Source organism: Leiobunum rupestre, chromosome 1 (genome assembly GCF_980474605.1).
Source record: "Leiobunum rupestre chromosome 1, qqLeiRupe1.1.hap1, whole genome shotgun sequence".
NCBI lineage: Eukaryota > Metazoa > Arthropoda > Arachnida > Opiliones > Sclerosomatidae > Leiobunum > Leiobunum rupestre.
In genome coordinates this window covers 82134153-82156028 of record NC_143384.1, presented here as the reverse complement: position 1 = coordinate 82156028, position 21876 = coordinate 82134153, and the positions used below count along the sequence as shown (strand labels likewise).

Here is a 21876-nt window from a genome sequence, read left to right as displayed (position 1 = left end):
GGGCCAAGGAGAAGAATTAATTTAATTGAAACGACTGTTTTTAAAAGGCGGGAAAGATTTCATCGACGTTGAAGGCATCGGCCCATTAGCTCAGTTGGTTAGAGCGTCGTGCTAATAACGCGAATGTCGTGGGTTCGATCCCCCCATGGGCCAAAGTGAAAAAATATTTTTATTGAAACGACTATTTTTAAAAAGGCGGGAAAGATTTCATCGAAATTGATGGCATCGGCCCATTAGCTCAGTTGGTTAGAGCGTCGTGCTAATAACGCGAAGGTCGTGGGTTCAATCCCCCCATGGGCCAAGGAGAAGAATTTATTAATTGAAACGACTGTTTTTAAAACGCGGGAAAGATTTCATCGAAATTGAAGGCATCGGCCCATTAGCTCAGTTGGTTAGAGCGTCGTGCTAATAACGCGAAGGTCATGGGTTCGATCCCCCCATGGGCCAAGGAGAAGAATTAATTTAATTGAAACGACTGTTTTTAAAAGGCGGGAAAGATTTCATCGAAATTGAAGGCATCGGCCCATTAGCTCAGTTGGTTAGAGCGTCGTGCTAATAACGCGAAGGTCGTGGGTTCGATCCCCCCATTGGCCAAAGAGAATAAATGTTATTATTGAACGATTATTTTTGAAAAGACGGAAAAGATTTCATCGAAATCGAAGGCATCGGCCCATTAGCTCAGTTGGCTAGAGCGTCGTGCTAATAACGCGAAGGTCATGGGTTCGATCCCCCCATGGGCCAAGGAGAAGAATTAATTTAATTGAAACGACTGTTTTTAAAAGGCGGGAAAGATTTCATCGAAATTGAAGGCATCGGCCCATTAGCTCAGTTGGTTAGAGCGTCGTGCTAATAACGCGAATGTCGTGAGTTCGATCCCCCCATGGGCCAAAGTGAAAAAATATTTTTATTGAAACGACTATTTTTAAAAAGGCGGGAAAGATTTCATCGAAATTGATGGCATCGGCCCATTAGCTCAGTTGGTTAGAGCGTCGTGCTAATAACGCGAAGGTCGTGGGTTCGATCCCCCCATTGGCCAAAGAGAATAAATGTTATTATTGAACGATTATTTTTGAAAAGACGGAAAAGATTTCATCGAAATCGAAGGCATCGGCCCATTAGCTCAGTTGGTTAGAGCGTCGTGCTAATAACGCGAAGGTCGTGGGTTCTATCCCCCCATGGGCCAAGGAGAAGAAATTATTAATTGAAACGACTGTTTTTAAAACGCGGGAAAGATTTCATCGAAATTGAAGGCATCGGCCCATTAGCTCAGTTGGTTAGAGCGTCGTGCTAATAACGCGAAGGTCGTGGGTTCGATCCCCCCATTGGCCAAAGAAAATAAATGTTATTATTGAACGATTATTTTTGAAAAGACGGAAAAGATTTCATCGAAATCGAAGGCATCGGCCCATTAGCTCAGTTGGCTAGAGCGTCGTGCTAATAACGCGAAGGTCATGGGTTCGATCCCCCCATGGGCCAAGGAGAAGAATTAATTTAATTGAAACGACTGTTTTTAAAAGGCGGGAAAGATTTCATCGAAATTGAAGGCATCGGCCCATTAGCTCAGTTGGTTAGAGCGTCGTGCTAATAACGCGAATGTCGTGGGTTCGATCCCACCATGGGCCAAAGTGAAAAAATATTATTATTGAACGATTATTTTTGAAAAGACGGAAAAGATTTCATCGAAATCGAAGGCATCGGCCCATTAGCTCAGTTGGTTAGAGCGTCGTGCTAATAACGCGAAGGTCGTGGGTTCTATCCCCCCATGGGCCAAGGAGAAGAATTAATTTAATTGAAACGACTGTTTTTAAAAGGCGGGAAAGATTTCATCGAATTTGAAGGCATCGGCCCATTAGCTCAGTTGGTTAGAGCGTCAGACTAATAACGCGAAGGTCGTGGGTTCAATCCCCCCATGGGCCAAAGGGAAGAATTAATTTAATTGAAACGACTATTTTTAAAAAGGCGGGAAAGATTTCATCGAAATTGAAGGCGTCGGCCCATTAGCTCAGTTGGTTAGAGCGTCAGACTAATAACGCGAAGGTCGTGGGTTCGATCCCCCCATGTGCCAAAGGGAAGAATTAATTTAATTGAAACGACAATTTTTAAAAGGCGGGGAATATTTCATCAAATATAAGGCATAAACCCAGTAGCTCAGTTGGTTAGTGCGTCGTGCTAATAACGCGAAGGTCGTGGGTTCGATCCCCCACATGGGCCAAAGTGAAAAATATTTTTATTGAAACGACTATTTTTAAAAAGGCGGGAAAGATTTCATCGAAATTGAAGTCATCGGCCCATTAGCTCAGTTGGTTAGAGCGTCGTGCTAATAACGCGAAGGTCATGGGTTCGATCCCCCCATTGGCCAAGGAGAAGAATTAATTTAATTGAAACGACTGTTTTTAAAAGGCGGGAAAGATTTAATCGAATTTGAAGGCATCGGCCCATTAGATAAGTTGGTTAGAGCGTCGTGCTAATAACGCGAAGGTCATGGGTTCGATCCCCCCATGGGCCAAGGAGAAGAATTAATTTAATTGAAACGACTGTTTTTAAAAGGCGGGAAAGATTTCATCGAATTTGAAGGCATCGGCCCATTAGATAAGTTGGTTAGAGCGTGTGCTAATAACGCGAAGGTCGTGGGTTCAATCCCCCCATGGGCCAAGTAGAAGAATTTATTAATTGAAACGACTGTTTTTAAAACGCGGGAAAGATTTCATCGAAATCGAAGGCATCGGCCCATTAGCTCAGTTGGTTAGAGCGTCGTGCTAATAACGCGAAGGTCGTGGGTTCGATCCCCCCATTGGCCAAAGAGAATAAATGTTATTATTGAACGATAATTTTGAAAAGACGGAAAAGATTTCATCGAAATCGAAGGCATCGGCCCATTAGCTCAGTTGGCTAGAGCGTCGTGCTAATAACGCGAAGGTCATTGGTTCGATCCCCCCATGGGCCAAGGAGAAGAATTAATTTAATTGAAACGACTGTTTTTAAAAGGCGGGAAAGATTTCATCGAATTTGAAGGCATCGGCCCATTAGCTCAGTTGGTTAGAGCGTCAGACTAATAACGCGAAGGTCGTGGGTTCAATCCCCCCATGGGCCAAAGGGAAGAATTAATTTAATTGAAACGACTATTTTTAAAAAGGCGGGAAAGATTTCATCGAAATTGAAGGCGTCGGCCCATTAGCTCAGTTGGTTAGAGCGTCAGACTAATAACGCGAAGGTCGTGGGTTCGATCCCCCCATGTGCCAAAGGGAAGAATTAATTTAATTGAAACGACAATTTTTAAAAGGCGGGGAATATTTCATCAAATATAAGGCATAAACCCAGTAGCTCAGTTGGTTAGTGCGTCGTGCTAATAACGCGAAGGTCGTGGGTTCGATCCCCCACATGGGCCAAAGTGAAAAATATTTTTATTGAAACGACTATTTTTAAAAAGGCGGGAAAGATTTCATCGAAATTGAAGGCATCGGCCCATTAGCTCAGTTGGTTAGAGCGTCGTGCTAATAACGCGAAGGTCATGGGTTCGATCCCCCCATTGGCCAAGGAGAAGAATTAATTTAATTGAAACGACAATTTTTAAAAGGCGGGGAATATTTCATCAAATATAAGGCATAAACCCATTAGCTCAGTTGGTTAGTGCGTCGTGCTAATAACGCGAAGGTCGTGGGTGCGATCCCCCCATGGGTCAAAGTGAAAAAATATTTTTATTGAAACGACTATTTTTAAAATGGCGGGAAAGATTTCATCGAAGTTGATGGCATCGGCCCATTAGCTCAGTTGGTTAGAGCGTCGTGCTAATAACGCGATGGTCGTGGGTTCGATCCCCCCATTGGCCAAAGAGAATAAATGTTTTTATTGAACGATTATTTTTAAAAAGACGGAAAAGATTTCATCGAAATTGAAGGCATCGGCCCATTAGCTCAGTTGGTTAGAGCGTCGTGCTAATAACGCGAAGGTCATGGGTTCGATCCCCCCATGGGCCAAGGAGAAGAATTAATATAATTGAAACGACTGTTTTTAAAAGGCGGGAAAGATTTCATCGAATTTGAAGGCATCGGCCCATTAGATAAGTTGGTTAGAGCGTCGTGCTAATAACGCGAAGGTCGTGGGTTCAATCCCCCCATGGGCCAAGGAGAAGAATTTATTAATTGAAACGACTGTTTTTAAAACGCGGGAAAGATTTCATCGAAATCGTAGGCATCGGCCCATTAGCTCAGTTGGTTAGAGCGTCGTGCTAATAACGCGAAGGTCGTGGGTTCGATCCCCTCATTGGCCAAAGAGAATAAATGTTTTTATTGAACGATTATTTTTAAAAAGGCGGGAAAGATTTCATCGAAATTGAAGGCATCGGCCCATTAGCTCAGTTGGTTAGAGCGTCGTGCTAATAACGCGAAGGTCATGGGTTCGATCCCCCCATGGGCCAAGGAGAAGAATTAATTTAATTGAAACGACTGTTTTTAAAAGGCGGGAAAGATTTCATCGAAATTGAAGGCATCGGCCCATTAGCTCAGTTGGTTAGAGCGTCGTGCTAATAACGCGAATGTCGTGGGTTCGATCCCCCCATGGGCCAAAGTGAAAAAATATTATTATTGAACGATTATTTTTGAAAAGACGGAAAAGATTTCATCGAAATCGAAGGCATCGGCCCATTAGCTCAGTTGGTTAGAGCGTCGTGCTAATAACGCGAAGGTCGTGGGTTCTATCCCCCCATGGGCCAAGGAGAAGAATTAATTTAATTGAAACGACTGTTTTTAAAAGGCGGGAAAGATTTCATCGAATTTGAAGGCATCGGCCCATTAGCTCAGTTGGTTAGAGCGTCAGACTAATAACGCGAAGGTCGTGGGTTCAATCCCCCCATGGGCCAAAGGGAAGAATTAATTTAATTGAAACGACTATTTTTAAAAAGGCGGGAAAGATTTCATCGAAATTGAAGGCGTCGGCCCATTAGCTCAGTTGGTTAGAGCGTCAGACTAATAACGCGAAGGTCGTGGGTTCGATCCCCCCATGTGCCAAAGGGAAGAATTAATTTAATTGAAACGACAATTTTTAAAAGGCGGGGAATATTTCATCAAATATAAGGCATAAACCCAGTAGCTCAGTTGGTTAGTGCGTCGTGCTAATAACGCGAAGGTCGTGGGTTCGATCCCCCACATGGGCCAAAGTGAAAAATATTTTTATTGAAACGACTATTTTTAAAAAGGCGGGAAAGATTTCATCGAAATTGAAGGCATCGGCCCATTAGCTCAGTTGGTTAGAGCGTCGTGCTAATAACGCGAAGGTCATGGGTTCGATCCCCCCATTGGCCAAGGAGAAGAATTAATTTAATTGAAACGACTGTTTTTAAAAGGCGGGAAAGATTTCATCGAATTTGAAGGCATCGGCCCATTAGATAAGTTGGTTAGAGCGTCGTGCTAATAACGCGAAGGTCATGGGTTCGATCCCCCCATGGGCCAAGGAGAAGAATTAATTTAATTGAAACGACTGTTTTTAAAAGGCGGGAAAGATTTCATCGAATTTGAAGGCATCGGCCCATTAGATAAGTTGGTTAGAGCGTCGTGCTAATAACGCGAAGGTCGTGGGTTCAATCCCACCATGGGCCAAGTAGAAGAATTTATTAATTGAAACGACTGTTTTTAAAACGCGGGAAAGATTTCATCGAAATCGAAGGCATCGGCCCATTAGCTCAGTTGGTTAGAGCGTCGTGCTAATAACGCGAAGGTCATGGGTTCGATCCCCCCATGGGCCAAGGAGAAGAATTAATATAATTGAAACGACTGTTTTTAAAAGGCGGGAAAGATTTCATCGAATTTGAAGGCATCGGCCCATTAGCTCAGTTGGTTAGAGCGTCAGACTAATAACGCGAAGGTCGTGGGTTCAATCCCCCCATGGGCCAAAGGGAAGAATTAATTTAATTGAAACGACTATTTTTAAAAAGGCGGGAAAGATTTCATCGAAATTGAAGGCGTCGGCCCATTAGCTCAGTTGGTTAGAGCGTCAGACTAATAACGCGAAGGTCGTGGGTTCGATCCCCCCATGGGCCAAAGTGAAAAAATATTTTTATTGAAACGACTATTTTTAAAAAGGCGGGGAAGATTTCATCGAAATTGATGGCATCGGCTCATTAGCTCAGTTGGTTAGAGCGTCGTGCTAATAACGCGAAGGTCATGGGTTCGATCCCCCCATGGGCCAAGGAGAAGAATTAATTTAATTGAAACGACTGTTTTTAAAAGGCGGGAAAGATTTCATCGAAATTGAAGGCATCGGCCCATTAGCTCAGTTGGTTAGAGCGTCGTGCTAATAACGCGAAGGTCGTGGGTTCGATCCCCCCATGGGCCAAAGTGAAAAAATATTTTTATTGAAACGACTATTTTTAAAAAGGCGGGAAAGATTTCATCGAAATTGATGGCATCGACCCATTAGCTCAGTTGGTTAGAGCGTCGTGCTAATAACGCGAAGGTCGTGGGTTCGATCCCCCCATTGGCCAAAGAGAATAAATGTTATTATTGAACGATTATTTTTGAAAAGACGGAAAAGATTTCATCGAAATCGAAGGCATCGGCCCATTAGCTCAGTTGGTTAGAGCGTCGTGCTAATAACGCGAAGGTCGTGGGTTCTATCCCCCCATGGGCCAAGGAGAAGAATTAATTTAATTGAAACGACTGTTTTTAAAAGGCGGGAAAGATTTCATCGAATTTGAAGGCATCGGCCCATTAGCTCAGTTGGCTAGAGCGTCGTGCTAATAACGCGAAGGTCGTGGGTTCAATCCCCCCATGGGCCAAGGAGAAGAATTTATTAATTGAAACGACTGTTTTTAAAACGCGGGAAAGATTTCATCGAAATTGAAGGCATCGGCCCATTAGCTCAGTTGGTTAGAGCGTCGTGCTAATAACGCGAAGGTCGTGGGTTCGATCCCCCCATTGGCCAAAGAGAATAAATGTTTTTATTGAACGATTATTTTTAAAAAGACGGAAAAGATTTCATCGAAATTGAAGGCATCGGCCCATTAGCTCAGTTGGTTAGAGCGTCGTGCTAATAACGCGAAGGTCGTGGGTTCGATCCCCCCATGGGCCAAAGTGAAAAAATATTTTTATTGAAACGACTAGTTTTAAAAAGGCGGGAAAGATTTCATCGAAATTGATGGCATCGGCCAATTAGCTCAGTTGGTTAGAGCGTCGTGCTAATAACGCGAAGGTCGTGGGTTCGATCCCCCCATGGGCCAAAGGGTAGAATTAATTTAATTGAAACGACAATTTTTAAAAGGCGGGGAATATTTCATCAAATATAAGGCATAAACCCATTAGCTCAGTTGGTTAGTGCGTCGTGCTAATAACGCGAAGGTCGTGGGTTCGATCCCCCCATGGGTCAAAGTGAAAAAATATTTTTATTGAAACGACTATTTTTAAAAAGGCGGGAAAGATTTCATCGAAATTGATGGCATCGGCCCATTAGCTCAGTTGGTTAGAGCGTCGTGCTAATAACGCGAAGGTCGTGGGTTCGATCCCCCCATGGGCCAAAGGGAAGAATTAATTTAATTGAAACGACTATTTTTAAAAAGGCGGGAAAGATTTCATCGAATTTGAAGGCATCGGCCCATTAGCTCAGTTGGTTAGAGCGTCAGACTAATAACGCGAAGGTCGTGGGTTCGATCCCCCCATGTGCCAAAGGGAAGAATTAATTTAATTGAAACGACAATTTTTAAAAGGCGGGGAATATTTCATCAAATATAAGGCATAAACCCATTAGCTCAGTTGGTTAGTGCGTCGTGCTAATAACGCGAAGGTCGTGGGTTCGATCCCCCACATGGGCCAAAGTGAAAAAATATTTTTATTGAAACGACTATTTTTAAAAAGGCGGGAAAGATTTCATCGAAATTGAAGGCATCGGCCCATTAGCTCAGTTGGTTAGAGCGTCGTGCTAATAACGCGAAGGTCATGGGTTCGATCCCCCCATGGGCCAAGGAGCAGAATTAATTTAATTGAAACGACTGTTTTTAAAAGGCGGGAAAGATTTCATCGAATTTGAAGGCATCGGCCCATTAGATAAGTTGGTTAGAGCGTCGTGCTAATAACGCGAAGGTCGTGGGTTCAATCCCCCCATGGGCCAAGGAGAAGAATTTATTAATTGAAACGACTGTTTTTAAAACGCGGGAAAGATTTCATCGAAATTGAAGGCATCGGCCCATTAGCTCAGTTGGTTAGAGCGTCGTGCTAACAACGCGAAGGTCGTGGGTTCAATCCCCCCATGGGCCAAGGAGTAGAATTTATTTATTGAAACGACTGTTTTTAAGAAGGCGGGAAAGATTTTATCGAAACTGAAGGCATCGGCCCATTAGCTCAGTTGGTTAGATCGTCGTGCTAATAACGCGAAGGTCGAGGGTTTGATCCCCCCATGGGCCGAAGAGAAGAATTACTTTAATTGAAACGACTGTTTTTAAAAGGCGGGAAAGATTTCATCGAAACTGAAGGCATCGGCCCATTAGCTCAGTTGGTTAGAGCGTCGTGCTAATAACGCGAAGGTCGTGGGTTCAATCCCCCCATGGGCCAAGGAGTAGAATTTATTTATTGAAACGACTGTTTTTAAGAAGGCGGGAAAGATTTTATCGAAACCGAAGGCATCGGCCCATTAGCTCAGTTGGTTAGAGCGTCGTGCTAATAACGCGTATTGAGTTTTTTCAAGGGGGGCGGAGTTTACCCTTCGAGCGTGAGGGTGATTGGCAGCAACACTAAAAATCGTCTCAGCAGTGTCCTTTCCCGATGTTGAAATAAATACATTCTTGGTATTTGTATTTATTTATTTTTAGTATTTATTGTTCTTAAATAAATTATAAATTGCCACATCATATATTGTTTCTTATATTCGATATTTTACTAGGACGTTGCAAAAACCGCAAACGGTATTTTCAACAAAGACTTGAGCGGTGCGAGCTATTAGATTTGTGTAAATCCACGAGCTTCAATATGACCCCTTTCCACCCACGAGCTGCAATTTAAGACCCCCGCCCACGAGTTTAAATTGTAGATCCCCCATCTACGAGCTTCAATTGGAGACCCACCATCCACAAGCTTCAATTGGAGGACCCCCACCCACGATATTCAATTGGAGACCTCCCCATCTACGAGCTACAATTTTAGATCTTACCCACGAGTTTCAATTAGAGGGCCCCCACCCACGAGCTGCAATTGGAGGCCCCTCCGCCCACGAGCTACAATTGGAGACCCCACTCACGAGCTTCACTTGGAGGCCCTTCCATCCTTGATTTTCAATTGGAGACCCCACCCACAAGCTTCAATTAGAGAGCCCCCACCCACGAGCTGCAATTGGAGACCTCCTTATCTACGAGCTTCAATTGACAACCCTTCACCCGCGATCTTCAATTGAAAACTCTTCACCCACGAGCTTCAATTGGAGGCCCCTCCGCCCAGGAGCTTCAATTGTTGACCTCCCCATCCACGAGCTTCAATTGACAACCCTTCACCCGCGATCTTCAATTGGAGACCCACCATCCACAAGCTTCAATTGGAGACCCCCACCCAAGAGCTACAATTGGAGACCTCCCGATCTACGAGCTTCAATTGAAAACCCTTCAACCACGATCTTCAATTGGAGACCCACCATCCACAAGCTTTAATTGGAGGCTCCCCACCTACGAGCTTCAATTAGAGACCCCCACCCACGAGCTACAATTGAAGACCCCCAACCACGAGCTACAATTGTAGACCCCACCCATGAGCTATAATTGGAGACCTCCACCCGCAAGCTTCAATTGGAGGCCCCCTCCATGAGCTTCATTGGAGACCTCCCCATCCACAAGCTTCAATAGGAGACCTCCCCACCCACCAGCTACAATAGGAGACCCCTCACGAGCTTCATTTGCAGACCCCCACCCACGGGATTCAATTTGAGATCCCCACGAGCTTCAATTGAAGACCCATCCATCCTCAATCTTCAATTGAAGACCTCCCCTCCCCCCATCCACGAACCGCGACGGCTCTTTTCAGTCCCTGCCACAACCCTTTTCTCCCCGCGAAACGCGACGGACGCACGCACATCATTATTTCAATAGAAGTTGCTGCAATGAGAGCTTCGCTCGCTCGCCCCGCTCAATAATTTTGATATAGTTATTATTAATTTTTATTGATAATTGATTATTATAGGAACAGAATGGGGAACATGCAGGGTTTCGGCGGCCCTCTATCTGAAGCGTGGCACGCGAAGAGAGTAGCCCTTCAGCATCAGATCCTGGGTCGAATGAAGGAATACGGGATGATTCCAGTCTTACCAGCTTTCGCTGGTAGAGTTCCCGCTGCATTTTCACGGTTCGAACTATTTTAAATGCGCCTGTAGTTTTTAATTACAATTTTTACGAAATATTTTTTGAAATTTTCAGATTATTTCCAGATGCTCTGATTGTTAACGAGACTGGTCATTGGGGTAATTTTGATCCACCTTACTGTTGGTAATTATGTGATAAATATAAATTATTATATTTTATGATTTCATATTTCTGTGTGAGATGAGCATTTCTTTAGACTTTAAAGTTACACTTTTAGGCAAATTTAGTCCAATCTGTTTCTCTAGTTTTTACACAGAATCCCTAAGAGATTTGTGTGTACTATTTTCACTTGCCAGGGGCTAACCACTTCCTTAAATTCTGTACACCGATTACAGTGATTACAGCCTTTGGTAGTGTTAAATGTGTTATCGATTACGTAATCAGTTTAGTATAGTCAAACTACGGGCTTGTACACCGATTACGGATAGTAGTCAGCCCCTCGCTCACTTGGTACGTAGGCTTAGTAGCCACCGACGAAGTTCGGAGCATAACTCTCGCCAAGTTGGAAGGAATGTGGTAAATGATACACAATCGACAGCCAGTATGAAACCCTAATTAGCCCAATTAATTGTTTTTCTAATCGGAGCCCAAGCAGTGGTTATTTGCCCATTTTAGTGATTTTGGGCGATTTTAGACTTGATTGAAAATTATATTTTTAGTAAGTGCTGATCATTTCCGAACTACTTTTACGTTTAAATTAACAAATTCAAATTTTAAGTGAGATTTCTGGTTAATTGGCGCGGCAAAAGAGTGAAGCTAGTCAAGGTGAGCTCTTTCACTCTTATCGATTTTCAAGACTATTAGAAGAAAGCTTTATTGGAGAGCGTGGTGCCGTCTGTTAACGGCAAAGAAGGCTAAAATATACTTTTTGGACTGAATTCAATTTTCCAGCCTTAAATTTAAAGTTTCCCTCTAAGAATACGAGTGAAATTGGTGACCTTGACAAATGTCACTGTTTGGGGAAGAGTGCGAAAGAGTGAACATTTTTATTCATTTATTTATCTAAATATATCACTAACGATTTTCCCCATGTCAGATTGCTATACAATTTTGGCTATGATATATTGGGTACCTTTAATGGCGCCGATGTTCTTATGTTAAACGACAAGGTGATTGAGATATTGTTTTTAACATACAGGATGGTTGAGAAAACGCTCATTTTAGGCAACTTTCCTCTTGGGTAGAAGATAATTGAAAATTTATCCAAATTTATATTTAATATTGAAATGTTTTTAATAAATCGGGGGAATGGTGTGTACTTAAATGTCCGTGACATCTTGCTATAGATTCTTTTGGCCGACCCGCCCATACGAAAATGGTTCATCAAATTTCGTTCAATATTTATATCCGAATTTGGGAAGATCTGTATTTGACTTTGATCGAGATTGGTTTTTAAAAATAGTTTTAGAATTGATCCAATTACCGTGCATAAATTTTTATTTTAATTCGATTTGATCAAAATGGTTTGATCCTTTTCTTTTACGAACCGGATTGGAATGTGTCAAACTTCCAATTAAATCCAAATTTGGACAATGGATCGAATCATTTTCGTAAGTGAAAAACCCAATAATCTGAAATTTTTACAGATTATACGTATTACCAAAAGTAACATAATTACCAAAAGTGTGACAATCCCTGTACTTTCGTATGCTAAAAGGTTTAATGAATGTTCGAACTCGAGATCGATCACATAAAAGACTATTTATTGTCGCCTTTCCGGATCTTTCTTTAGTCTATGGTATTATATCGTAGGTAGATGACGATAGCATCTCCACAGAACGACGAAAAATCAAAAAATACACTAACTTTGACCAGTGCTACTTAGTTCCTCCGTTCCTCACTACGAGGCGTTATTTGTTGGTTTTAACTTCCATCCCTCCCCAAGGCATACTCTCCCTTCTCCCCTCCCAACTTGTATTTCGCTCGTAACATTCATTATGAAATAGTTCCGATTGACACACTTTTGTTAATTATGCCACTTTTGTATTACGTACAAGTGCCTCAATTTGCCTAAATAATAAAGGATAGCTATGACGTCATACCCAAAAAGATAAGCCCTAGCTGGCCCAACGCCTTAGTCTGGCTCTCAGCGCGCTCTCTATGACCAAGAGGCAAAGTGCACGTATTAGACCTAACGACTTCATCTCAAGTCTACCAAAAACGAGTGATCATTCTAGGAATTTCTTAGCGGGGACTTTAAATACTGTTTAAGTTACCTTTTTACGCTGGTTAGCTTGATTTGTTTACCAAGTCCTTTTTTACCTATCACACGAACCCAAACCTTAATGTTCGCATTTCCCCACTGCTTGATTTTGCGCTTGTTGCAGCCTACTTCCAGGGGCTAGTAGGCCACTCTTTGAAGCTCTCTGTCGCTCTTTTCACTCATCGTAGGAAAATGGGAAGATAACAGGCACACTTCTCAACTCACCCCCTACAACTCCTTAAAAAATTTAATAACCTTTTGAAACACCCTGTATATGTTTTGTATTACCTACATTGAGATGGCGCTGCGGTAGAATTTCGAAGGGTAGAAAATATTTACGTTTAGGAGCGTGTGTATGTGTTTTAGGCGGAAAACGAAACACGATGAAATAATTTCGATTCCAATATTTTCTTTATTTCAGTACATCGTTCCTGGAACCTCAAGATCCGCTATTTGTAACTATTGGAAGCCTGTTCTTATCAGAGGTATTTGGTCCCTTCAAATGTTAATTATCTATCCATGTCTTCCCAGGCATGCCATTGTAGAAATGCTAAAAAGCGTAAAACCACAAGTTTATAATGTACCTCTTCCTAGAGAGGTATCCATTTAGGCCATAAAAATGGACGCGAGATCCATTGGGCATTAATTTCCTCGGCTTATCGCGGAAGCTTACACAGCTCCAAATATACCGCGAGTATTTAACCATTTAAAATGTTAAAATTACTCTGCATACCAATTAATAAACCATTTTCCACTATTTTTTCTTCCTAAAAGCATTTTGAACGTACATGTTTCAGGCGAACAACTTGAGAAGTATAGGAAGATATACTATACACAGGCCTGATACTGAGTCACTTTTCTCACTTAAAATCACTTTTTTTTAAATCTGTCACTAAAAGTTACTTTTCCCAAAATTAGTTACTATTTATCACTTTTCTCAAATTTTTAGATTTCCTTAGCATTGAACCTTAGAAAACTGTCTTACAACCCTTTTTTACAAATAATAAAACCAAATCAATTTACTTTTAATGAATTGCTCATTTTGGCGCTGCGGTACTTGAGAAGCTCCGGGAGAGGGGGTGTAGTAAAAAGTACGTCCGCTCATTTAATTTCGCGGGTATCCCGTATTAACACTTTTAAGGCGAAATAGTAATTGTCACTATTTTGGTTGTGTAAAGGCCTTTTCACACGAGCCAACTTTTCAAATCAAAATGCTGAGTCAGCAAAAATGGATCAGTGATCCATTTTTTACTCGCGTACTTTTTTGGTGGATCAACTCATCGAACTTTTATTCACACGAACCAACTAGTTGACTCAACTCAAGTTGACTCATCTAGTTGGGTCAAAAAGTTGGCTCGTGTGAAAAGGCCTTAACTAGTCAAAACACGCCATTAAACAGTATTTTGTTTATCATTTTTGGTAGATTTTCTGTCACTATTTAGTTACTTTTCGGTAACTTTTTCTAAATTTTTAGTCTCTAAACTCACTAAATTCTACTGTGTAAGTGAGTATCAGGCCTTTATACACTTCTGGTAAAACAAATTCGACATAAATACGGCTTTCTCGAATAAAGTCGCGAGTATTCAATGAAAGACGAATCCCATTCGACCGCTGCTCATTTAACCGATTTCCCCCCCCCCCGTGGATGTTAGGCAAATTATGCTGGCTTGGAATTTCAACTGGAATGCGGTTGTCTGAAACTAAGTATTAGTCTAGGCAAACTACAGAAACAAGTTAGAAAAATAGGCCTAGCTTAACCTAACCTAACCTTACTTGGCCCAACCAGTGGCGTAAATAGCGCCCCTGCAGGCCCCGCGGCGGGGGCGGCGAGAACTAAGGGGCTCCCAAAATCGGTACTATGTAAAAGGGCCCCGAGTCCTTTTTCGTGGGGGGGGGGGGGGGGCGCGGAGTTCCTAGTTACGCCACTGCCAACCAAACCTTATATAATGTATAACAAATTTACGAATCCACCGAAATACCCTATTGTGCTATAATCTGGTAAAGTATGCGGGAACAATTCGGTTCAATGGGATTCGATTTAATGGAAATACACTGTTAAAAATAGAGGTTTATAAAACGACCAAAATTGGACTTTTAATTTATTTCAAACCATATGGTTACTGAAAACGGTCTAATCAATTATTTTAGACCCATTTTACTCTTTCATGTTTAATACAATACCGTTTGGGGTATTGAAAAGGAACGAGCCCTAAGAATAAACCTTTTCCAGTCCTTTTGGTAAAGGTATTAAAAAGTTATGTTCTAACATTTAATCCTTTTGACTACCCATTTAATTCCCTTAAACGAAGAAAAAAATTATACGGACCCATTTCGAGACTAGTATTTGAATACTACGTTATTTTTTTTTAATATTTTCTTTAAAATAACATAATGCGAAGAAATTCCAATCACCAGGAATATTTAACTAAGGTTAAGTCTTTAAAAATTTGATAACAGATTTAAATATAGGCGATATTGAATATGGCGTCAAACTATTATAACCCAAATATTGGCACCACAGAATTCTTGCTACGTGTATATCAAAAACTGAAAGTACATGATACATTACGTGATCAACTCCCTTCGTTCAACGCCTATTTCCCCCTAGCGAAAACCAGCTTAATCTGGCCATGTTAATGGTTAATCTATTGAGTCGTATTGAATAATAATGAAAAAAAGGATTAAATAAGGGCATATAAAGGACTGAAAATGAAGTGAAAAGGATTAACTTCTAACTGTTTATGAAGTAAAATGTATAAAAGAGTGTAAAATAAGTTCTTAAACACTCCACAAAAGGACTGAATTTGGGGAAAAGAAGGTTTAAATATGTTCTATGATAAAACCCTGAATGGTCTTAAATATTGGAAAATGTTTTAAGCACTTTAGAGGTCTAAAATAAGACCTTTATTTTTAACAGTGTACATGACTAGAGGTCAATGGCAGTACCTTACCCGAACCGGACTGGGGAAACCTCTAAAACTGGGAAGTACCCACGATCTGTTTAATTTTAAATCGGTTTAAACCCATTCGTCTGTTATAAAGACTATAATTTGTTTAGATATTTGGATATGTTTGAGAAAAAGATCGTGCATGGAAGCTAATTTGTGAACGACACATCTATGTAGCTCATTAAATCCAAACAGACATGACCTATCCGGAAAAAAACGTACCACAAGAAAAACGTCCATTAGTGTAATCACCTCAAGCTAATTCCTTTAGCTTGATCTAAATTGGGGTGCATCGCCCATTTCAAGCGCTTCTGACCGAGGGGCTGATCACTCCGCGCAATTGGTGTACAGAGCCGTACCTTTGACTGTACTAATGGGATTATGCGTAGTCTTCCAAGTCCCTGCCTTTGGCAGTGCTAATCTAAGCGAAATCGGTGTACAGACTTTCTAAGAGTGGTTAGCCCCTCGCTTCTGACACAGCGACGCGTTTTTAAAACAACGACAGCGTTTATACGTAGCTTTCTTTATACGTACACTCTGTTTGAAAAGTCTTCGACAGCTGAAATTTTTGCCCTCTTTTTAATTCTGCTAGAAAACTATAATAGATAGTTTAATGAAATCAATTGCAACTTTTATTTATTTTCCAATATCTTTCGTTATTTATTGGTTTCGTCCACCAAAAATTAATAGTTTGGCGGGAACCGTCAAAACTCATTTTTTACAACTTTTTAAATATTGGTTCTACGGCACTGACTTTCCCGTTTTTGAATTCACAATGGTCGGTTCATATTTAGAAAGTGGAAAAATTATCCCTCTACAACCAACGGTTGAGAAATTATAGCGTTTCCAAACTTTCCTCGAAACTAGGAAACACCTAAAATTCATCAAGCGATTATAAATAACGCAACTTCGACGACAATTTGGAAACGCGATAACTTCTCAACCGTTGGTTGTAGAGGGATAATTTTCCCACTTTCTAAATATGAACCGACCATTGTGAATTCAAAAACGCGCGAGTCAGTGCCGTAGAACCAATATTTAAACAGTTGCCAAAAATGAGTTTTGACGGTTCCCGCCAAACTATTAATTTTTGGCGGACGAAACCGATAAATAACGAAAGATATTGGAAAATAAATAAAAATTGCAATTGGTTTCATCGAGCTATCTATTATAGTTTTCTAGCAGAATTAAACAGAGGGCAAAAATTTCAGCTGTCGAAGACTTTTCAAACAGAGTGTACATGGATTAATTCACTAAAGGATTTACCTCAAAACGAAGACTTGTTTGATTTATGTTGCGAACGCCCCCTAGAGGAATAGATTGCTTTCTGGATCGAACGAACCCATCTCCATAGTTACCAACCAATCTCGTTTGAAATCTACTTCTAACGTAAAAAGTAAGCCATAAAACAAACGTGAACTCACGACGTCAGTGTAAAGATCTACCTGTATGGTTTGAGGTACATCCTTCAGCGAAGCTACTTAAAATTTGGCAGTCATGTCTTAGGTGAAATCTTTCGTTTGACCATGGCTATACATGACGTCAAAACCCCGTGAACAAGGTTTCATTAAAGAAAACATCTTTATGTTATACTTATGAGTAATTATGTTACATGTGCCTGACGTTAGGGATTCCTGGTAACGTTTATACCATAATTATGAAAATTAGAAAAATTTAACACCGCACCGATATCAGAGTATTAGTCATAACTTATTATTATTAGTTATTCTGCAAAAAAGGTTTAGTTCTCAACACAGAGCCCCTAGTGTCTCAAATATGGAAAGCCCGAATGTCCGGTTTCTAATTAACTTACTCAAAATTGTCAGTGACACTTACGCTTAAAAAAAGTATAACCCCTCTTGTTTGGTAGGGTGCGCTTAGACCATACCGAGTAGCTTGCACAGGCCTTCCTAGTGACGGGCGGCAAGGGGTTAGTTTGATAGGGTTTTACCCACAAATTCCAAAAAACGTTATACACACTGTTAAAAATAAAGGTTTATAAAACGACCAAAATTGGTCTTTCCATTTATTTCAAACCATTTGGTTACTAAATACGGTCTAATCAATTATTGTAGACCCATTTTACTCTGTCATGTTGAATACAATACCTTTTGGAGTATTGAAAGGGAACGAGCCCTAAGAATAAACCTTTTCCAGTCCTGGTGGTAAAGGTATAAAAAAGTCATGTTCTTTCTTTCAAGTTATTTCTTTTTTCAATGTTTTCTTTAAAATAACAAAATGCGAAGAAATTCCAATCACCAGGAATATTTAACTAATGTTAAGTCTTTAAAAATTTGATAACAGATTTTAGATATAGGGAATATTGATTAAGGTGTCAAACTATGACAACCCAAATATCAGCACCAACTAATTCTTGCTAGGTGTATATCAAAAACTGAAAGTATTAAATGATACTTTACGTGACCAACTTCCTTCGTTCAACGACTTCAGGGACGCTCATTCGGCTATTTCCCCCGGACGAAAACCAGCCTAATCTGGCCCTGTTAATGTTTAATATATTGAGTCGAATTGAATAACAAAAAAAAATAATTAATCAAGGGCCTACAACGGACTGAAAATAAAGTTATAAAGGATTAACCTCTTACTGTTTATGAAGTAAAATGAATAAAATAAAAGAGTGTAAAATGAGTACTTAAACACTCCACAAAATAACTGAATTTGGGTAGCAGAAGGTTTAAATATGTTTTATGATAAAACCCTGAATTGTCTTAAATATTGGAAAAAGTTTTAACCACTTTAGAGGTCTTAAATAAAAACTTTATTTTTAACAGTGCACTCTAACTAAACTAACTCCTTGCCACATCTCGCTAGGAAGGCTTATGGAAAATACTCGATATAGTCTAAGCGCACCCTACCTAACAAGAGGGATTATACTCCCTTTAAGGTGTTTCCACTGGCGCGAATTACATGAGCACGTACGTTCGTTTTGGCGTGAGTGCTAGTGGAACCAAAGCATAAGACGCCGAAGTGTAAACTTAGCTTTCCAGTTGGTTTTAATTAACTAAGTATTTTGATCTCAGTATATGAAAGAGTTTGGAACGAGCCACGTGTACAACACGGATCTTTTCAACGAAATGCCGTCTCCGTCGAGGTACGTGCCGTTTCTACTTTACAACGGTACTCACAAGGAGATTACCCGAGCTGTTTATTGCCGATTTTGTTCAAAGTCGGTCGTAATGTAGACCTATATGAGATAGGAAATTTCCCAAAAGGAGAAGTTGCACTACCCATTCGATTTGCCATGGCAACCGAAAATGGGTTTGACCACTTAAAACCAAAATAAAATGTTTTCCTTATTTTACCCAAAAATTGTAACGATTTTAACCCAAAAATGTTACAATTTACCCTAACTTTATGAAATTTACCAAAATGTGGTCTAAATTACCCATTTCGTGAAACCGAGAAAATCCTATGCTTTTTTAAATGGAGATTTTTGGTATTAAGTGGTCAAAAACATTCGAATGGGTAGTGCAACGTCTCCTTTTGGGAAATTTCATATATCATATAAGTCTACATTACGACCGACTTTGAGCAAAATCGGAAATAAACACCCCAGGTACTCTCCTTGTCAGAGATTATATAATTCCTGTATTTTCCTATTTTTGTCCCATAATTTTGAAATTTTTATCTTATTTTTGTCCCATATTTAAATTTTTATCCTATTTTTGTCCCATAATTTTAATTTTTATCCTATTTTTGTCCCATAATTTTGAAATTTTTATCTTATTTTTGTCCCATAATTTTAATTTTTATCCTATTTTTGTCCCATAATTTTGAAATTTTTATCTTATTTTTGTCCCATAATTTTAATTTTTATCCTATTTTTGTCCCACAATTTTGAAATTTTTATCCTTTAATTATCCTTTATATTTCTGAGCACCATTGTCCGGAAGCCCTGCTTTCCTGAAGTATTTAGTTAACAAAGTGCTTATCTCGTTCTGTGACAGCGACCCCGAGTACCTGGCATCTTGCGGGAAAGCCGTCTTCGATTCTTTGACTCTGGTGGACCCTAAAGCCGTCTGGTAATCTCACTTTTCTCTCTAAAACCATACGTAACATACATCAATTCGTAGCTTGATCATGGATGTGTTCGTTTCCACGGTAACGCGCTGAGGTCAGCCATGACATTAAGACGCCCATGGTAGTCACATGATTATTTGACAAACAGGATCGTGTGGTGTTCGGCCTCGTGATCTGTGACGTGGAATAACGTCATGGTGACCGTTACCAGGCGGGACGCAATTTACGTCATATTCTGTGAACAAAGATTCATGAAAGAAAATTTGTACTTTAGGCATACTTAAGAAAATTAATCCAGATAATTTAAATGTTAACGGAATTTTCTTGGGTGATAGTTTGTGCAAAATTACCTTTTGGTATATTTCTTGGTGCACTATTTTTGTCGGTCTAATTCGGTTGAAGACATTGGTAATGCATATAATATAATATTATATTATATGCATTACCAATGTCTGGAGGGATAGTAGCGTTTGTCCAAATTTAATTCATCCATAACGTGTTGCAAATGTCCGAATACTCATTTGTTCAAATTTTAAAACCGAAAGAGTTTCATTTTGAGCGCACAACATTTAGTGCGTTTTAATTAAAATATTTTATTGTGTAAAAGCCGATTTCTAATTTTTAATTATTTATCAATATACACAAGGTGAAAACGTTTTTAACTTTAGTTCAGGATACTTAATCTGCCACGGAAGGACTCTTACGGTGTCGCATGTTTAGTCAACGCGACATATTGACTAAACATGCGACGCCCTTGTGTTTTGTTGTTTATTTTTTCGGACGCAGCCTATTTAACACTGTAATGTTTTTTCCTCACGTAAGTTCATAGAAATCTCATAGGTATCTAGAATACTGCCGTGTAACTGGCAAATGGACCAAACGCCGTGGCAGACGATAGCCAGATCTCAACCAATCAGAGCTCAAAGAGTGGTTCTGCCAAGAATTTAATGTCACCCGAGAGAATGACGTCACCTAGCTCCCGCGATAGTAGCGGAACCAAGGAGGATTATTTTCCTCCTTGGCGGAACCACTCTACGGACTCTCATTGGCTGAAGGTTCAAAACGAACTGGCGACAAGCTCGGCCGTAGGTGACAGCATTCTAGTTACCTATGAGATTTCTATGCGTAAGTTATCACGCACCTGTTCTTGAATGATATAAATAGTGGCTTTGGTGTCTCTTTCCTTAGGGTCATGCAGGGTTGGATCTTCGTAAACGACCCGGTGTTGTGGCAGCCCCCTCAGGCCAAAGCTCTGCTGACCTCTGTTCCTCGAGGAAGAATGCTCATACTGGATCTGGAAGCTGAATTCTTTCCTCAGTATGAACGCTACGAATCCTACTATGGACAACCATTTATTTGGTGCATGCTTCATAATTTCGGCGGTGTTTTGGGTCTTTACGGAGCGTTTGATCCCGTTAATCAGGTAAGGCTTCGTCTTCAAAGCAGACCGAGAATGTGGGAAAAATTTAAAATCGGAAAACACAGTATACTGACTGAAAAATTATAAAAATACCAAACATTTTAACTGTGTTCGTGACTGTCGTGATTTTTAATATCGAAACACGAAAGCGGATTTGAAAAATAAACCAGTTTTAATCAAATTTAAAAAAGGTGGAAGTACAAAAAATTCGCTGTAGTCCCTTTTTTGTGGAAGTTGCTGCCTTAATACTAGTTTTGATAGTTTCGAAATTATAAGATTTTATTAACTTTAATAAAAGTAGTTTGACGTTGTAGCTGGTGTCCCGATAGTGCTTACAAATGCGAGAAATACCATAATTCTATAATATAGGGTTACCTCTATTTCAAAACTAATTGAAGGGCCCTAGACAATTTCGTTCATATTTTTGGGTCAGATCAGTGCAATAAAATTTCGGCATATTACTAGCTCTAAGGTTCACACATATCTATCACTACGCCAAAAGGCGAGAAAAAAGTCAAATAAAAATGTTGTTGAGGTCCTTGTAATTTGCTAATTGACTGGAAAAGCCCATTATAAGTCCCCGTGATTCTAACTACGCCGCTGTTCCAAGATTTTTTGCAAATGAGAGAACTTTTTTATTGTACGTGTCATTGAACATCTAGTTCTAACACTGCCACTTTCGAACCAAATCTGGAAATTCATAGACTTTGCAAATCCGTTAAGTGATCAAATAATGAAAGAAAGCAGTGTACAGAAAATTATCAAAATGCAAGCTGATTCGAGTCCAAGTATACATACCTCTACTTGGAATGCTTATCGCGGCAGATTTTCGTCTCGATGTGGCTGACGGTTTTTTGACGTCACTATGTTAACTTAACAAACAACTACGTGAGAGGGGAGCGCGCGCAGACGGGATTTTTTTCTCTCGTAGGCGGGGCCA

The 21876-nt window shown here is 40.2% G+C and overlaps 1 protein-coding gene and 26 non-coding genes across 27 annotated transcripts in view; all 27 read left to right on the top strand.

The window, feature by feature from the left end:
* Window positions 1-21876, top strand: part of Naglu (N-acetyl-alpha-glucosaminidase) — a 78949-nt gene that overhangs the window by 36788 nt on the left and 20285 nt on the right. Inside the window, exons 7-12 of the mRNA XM_090154631.1 lie at window positions 10146-10307; window positions 10379-10447; window positions 12949-13012; window positions 18517-18587; window positions 19444-19518; window positions 20705-20939. Coding sequence (XP_090010757.1) covers window positions 10146-10307; window positions 10379-10447; window positions 12949-13012; window positions 18517-18587; window positions 19444-19518; window positions 20705-20939 — 676 coding nt within the window. The remainder of the gene's footprint in view (window positions 1-10145; window positions 10308-10378; window positions 10448-12948; window positions 13013-18516; window positions 18588-19443; window positions 19519-20704; window positions 20940-21876) is intronic.
* Window positions 80-153, top strand: TRNAI-AAU (transfer RNA isoleucine (anticodon AAU)). Its single transcript has one exon. It is a non-coding gene; the product is annotated as a tRNA-Ile (tRNA).
* TRNAI-AAU (transfer RNA isoleucine (anticodon AAU)) lies at window positions 228-301 on the top strand. The gene has a single exon. It is a non-coding gene; the product is annotated as a tRNA-Ile (tRNA).
* TRNAI-AAU (transfer RNA isoleucine (anticodon AAU)) lies at window positions 374-447 on the top strand. The gene has a single exon. It is a non-coding gene; the product is annotated as a tRNA-Ile (tRNA).
* On the top strand, window positions 521-594 carry TRNAI-AAU (transfer RNA isoleucine (anticodon AAU)). The gene has a single exon. It is a non-coding gene; the product is annotated as a tRNA-Ile (tRNA).
* TRNAI-AAU (transfer RNA isoleucine (anticodon AAU)) lies at window positions 963-1036 on the top strand. Its single transcript has one exon. It is a non-coding gene; the product is annotated as a tRNA-Ile (tRNA).
* TRNAI-AAU (transfer RNA isoleucine (anticodon AAU)) lies at window positions 1110-1183 on the top strand. Its single transcript has one exon. It is a non-coding gene; the product is annotated as a tRNA-Ile (tRNA).
* On the top strand, window positions 1256-1329 carry TRNAI-AAU (transfer RNA isoleucine (anticodon AAU)). The gene has a single exon. It is a non-coding gene; the product is annotated as a tRNA-Ile (tRNA).
* TRNAI-AAU (transfer RNA isoleucine (anticodon AAU)) lies at window positions 1697-1770 on the top strand. The gene has a single exon. It is a non-coding gene; the product is annotated as a tRNA-Ile (tRNA).
* Window positions 2725-2798, top strand: TRNAI-AAU (transfer RNA isoleucine (anticodon AAU)). Its single transcript has one exon. It is a non-coding gene; the product is annotated as a tRNA-Ile (tRNA).
* TRNAI-AAU (transfer RNA isoleucine (anticodon AAU)) lies at window positions 3901-3974 on the top strand. Its single transcript has one exon. It is a non-coding gene; the product is annotated as a tRNA-Ile (tRNA).
* Window positions 4194-4267, top strand: TRNAI-AAU (transfer RNA isoleucine (anticodon AAU)). Its single transcript has one exon. It is a non-coding gene; the product is annotated as a tRNA-Ile (tRNA).
* On the top strand, window positions 4341-4414 carry TRNAI-AAU (transfer RNA isoleucine (anticodon AAU)). The gene has a single exon. It is a non-coding gene; the product is annotated as a tRNA-Ile (tRNA).
* Window positions 4488-4561, top strand: TRNAI-AAU (transfer RNA isoleucine (anticodon AAU)). The gene has a single exon. It is a non-coding gene; the product is annotated as a tRNA-Ile (tRNA).
* On the top strand, window positions 4635-4708 carry TRNAI-AAU (transfer RNA isoleucine (anticodon AAU)). Its single transcript has one exon. It is a non-coding gene; the product is annotated as a tRNA-Ile (tRNA).
* Window positions 5664-5737, top strand: TRNAI-AAU (transfer RNA isoleucine (anticodon AAU)). The gene has a single exon. It is a non-coding gene; the product is annotated as a tRNA-Ile (tRNA).
* On the top strand, window positions 6107-6180 carry TRNAI-AAU (transfer RNA isoleucine (anticodon AAU)). The gene has a single exon. It is a non-coding gene; the product is annotated as a tRNA-Ile (tRNA).
* TRNAI-AAU (transfer RNA isoleucine (anticodon AAU)) lies at window positions 6254-6327 on the top strand. The gene has a single exon. It is a non-coding gene; the product is annotated as a tRNA-Ile (tRNA).
* On the top strand, window positions 6549-6622 carry TRNAI-AAU (transfer RNA isoleucine (anticodon AAU)). Its single transcript has one exon. It is a non-coding gene; the product is annotated as a tRNA-Ile (tRNA).
* On the top strand, window positions 6696-6769 carry TRNAI-AAU (transfer RNA isoleucine (anticodon AAU)). Its single transcript has one exon. It is a non-coding gene; the product is annotated as a tRNA-Ile (tRNA).
* Window positions 6842-6915, top strand: TRNAI-AAU (transfer RNA isoleucine (anticodon AAU)). The gene has a single exon. It is a non-coding gene; the product is annotated as a tRNA-Ile (tRNA).
* On the top strand, window positions 6989-7062 carry TRNAI-AAU (transfer RNA isoleucine (anticodon AAU)). Its single transcript has one exon. It is a non-coding gene; the product is annotated as a tRNA-Ile (tRNA).
* Window positions 7137-7210, top strand: TRNAI-AAU (transfer RNA isoleucine (anticodon AAU)). The gene has a single exon. It is a non-coding gene; the product is annotated as a tRNA-Ile (tRNA).
* On the top strand, window positions 7431-7504 carry TRNAI-AAU (transfer RNA isoleucine (anticodon AAU)). The gene has a single exon. It is a non-coding gene; the product is annotated as a tRNA-Ile (tRNA).
* TRNAI-AAU (transfer RNA isoleucine (anticodon AAU)) lies at window positions 7874-7947 on the top strand. The gene has a single exon. It is a non-coding gene; the product is annotated as a tRNA-Ile (tRNA).
* Window positions 8167-8240, top strand: TRNAV-AAC (transfer RNA valine (anticodon AAC)). Its single transcript has one exon. It is a non-coding gene; the product is annotated as a tRNA-Val (tRNA).
* TRNAI-AAU (transfer RNA isoleucine (anticodon AAU)) lies at window positions 8461-8534 on the top strand. The gene has a single exon. It is a non-coding gene; the product is annotated as a tRNA-Ile (tRNA).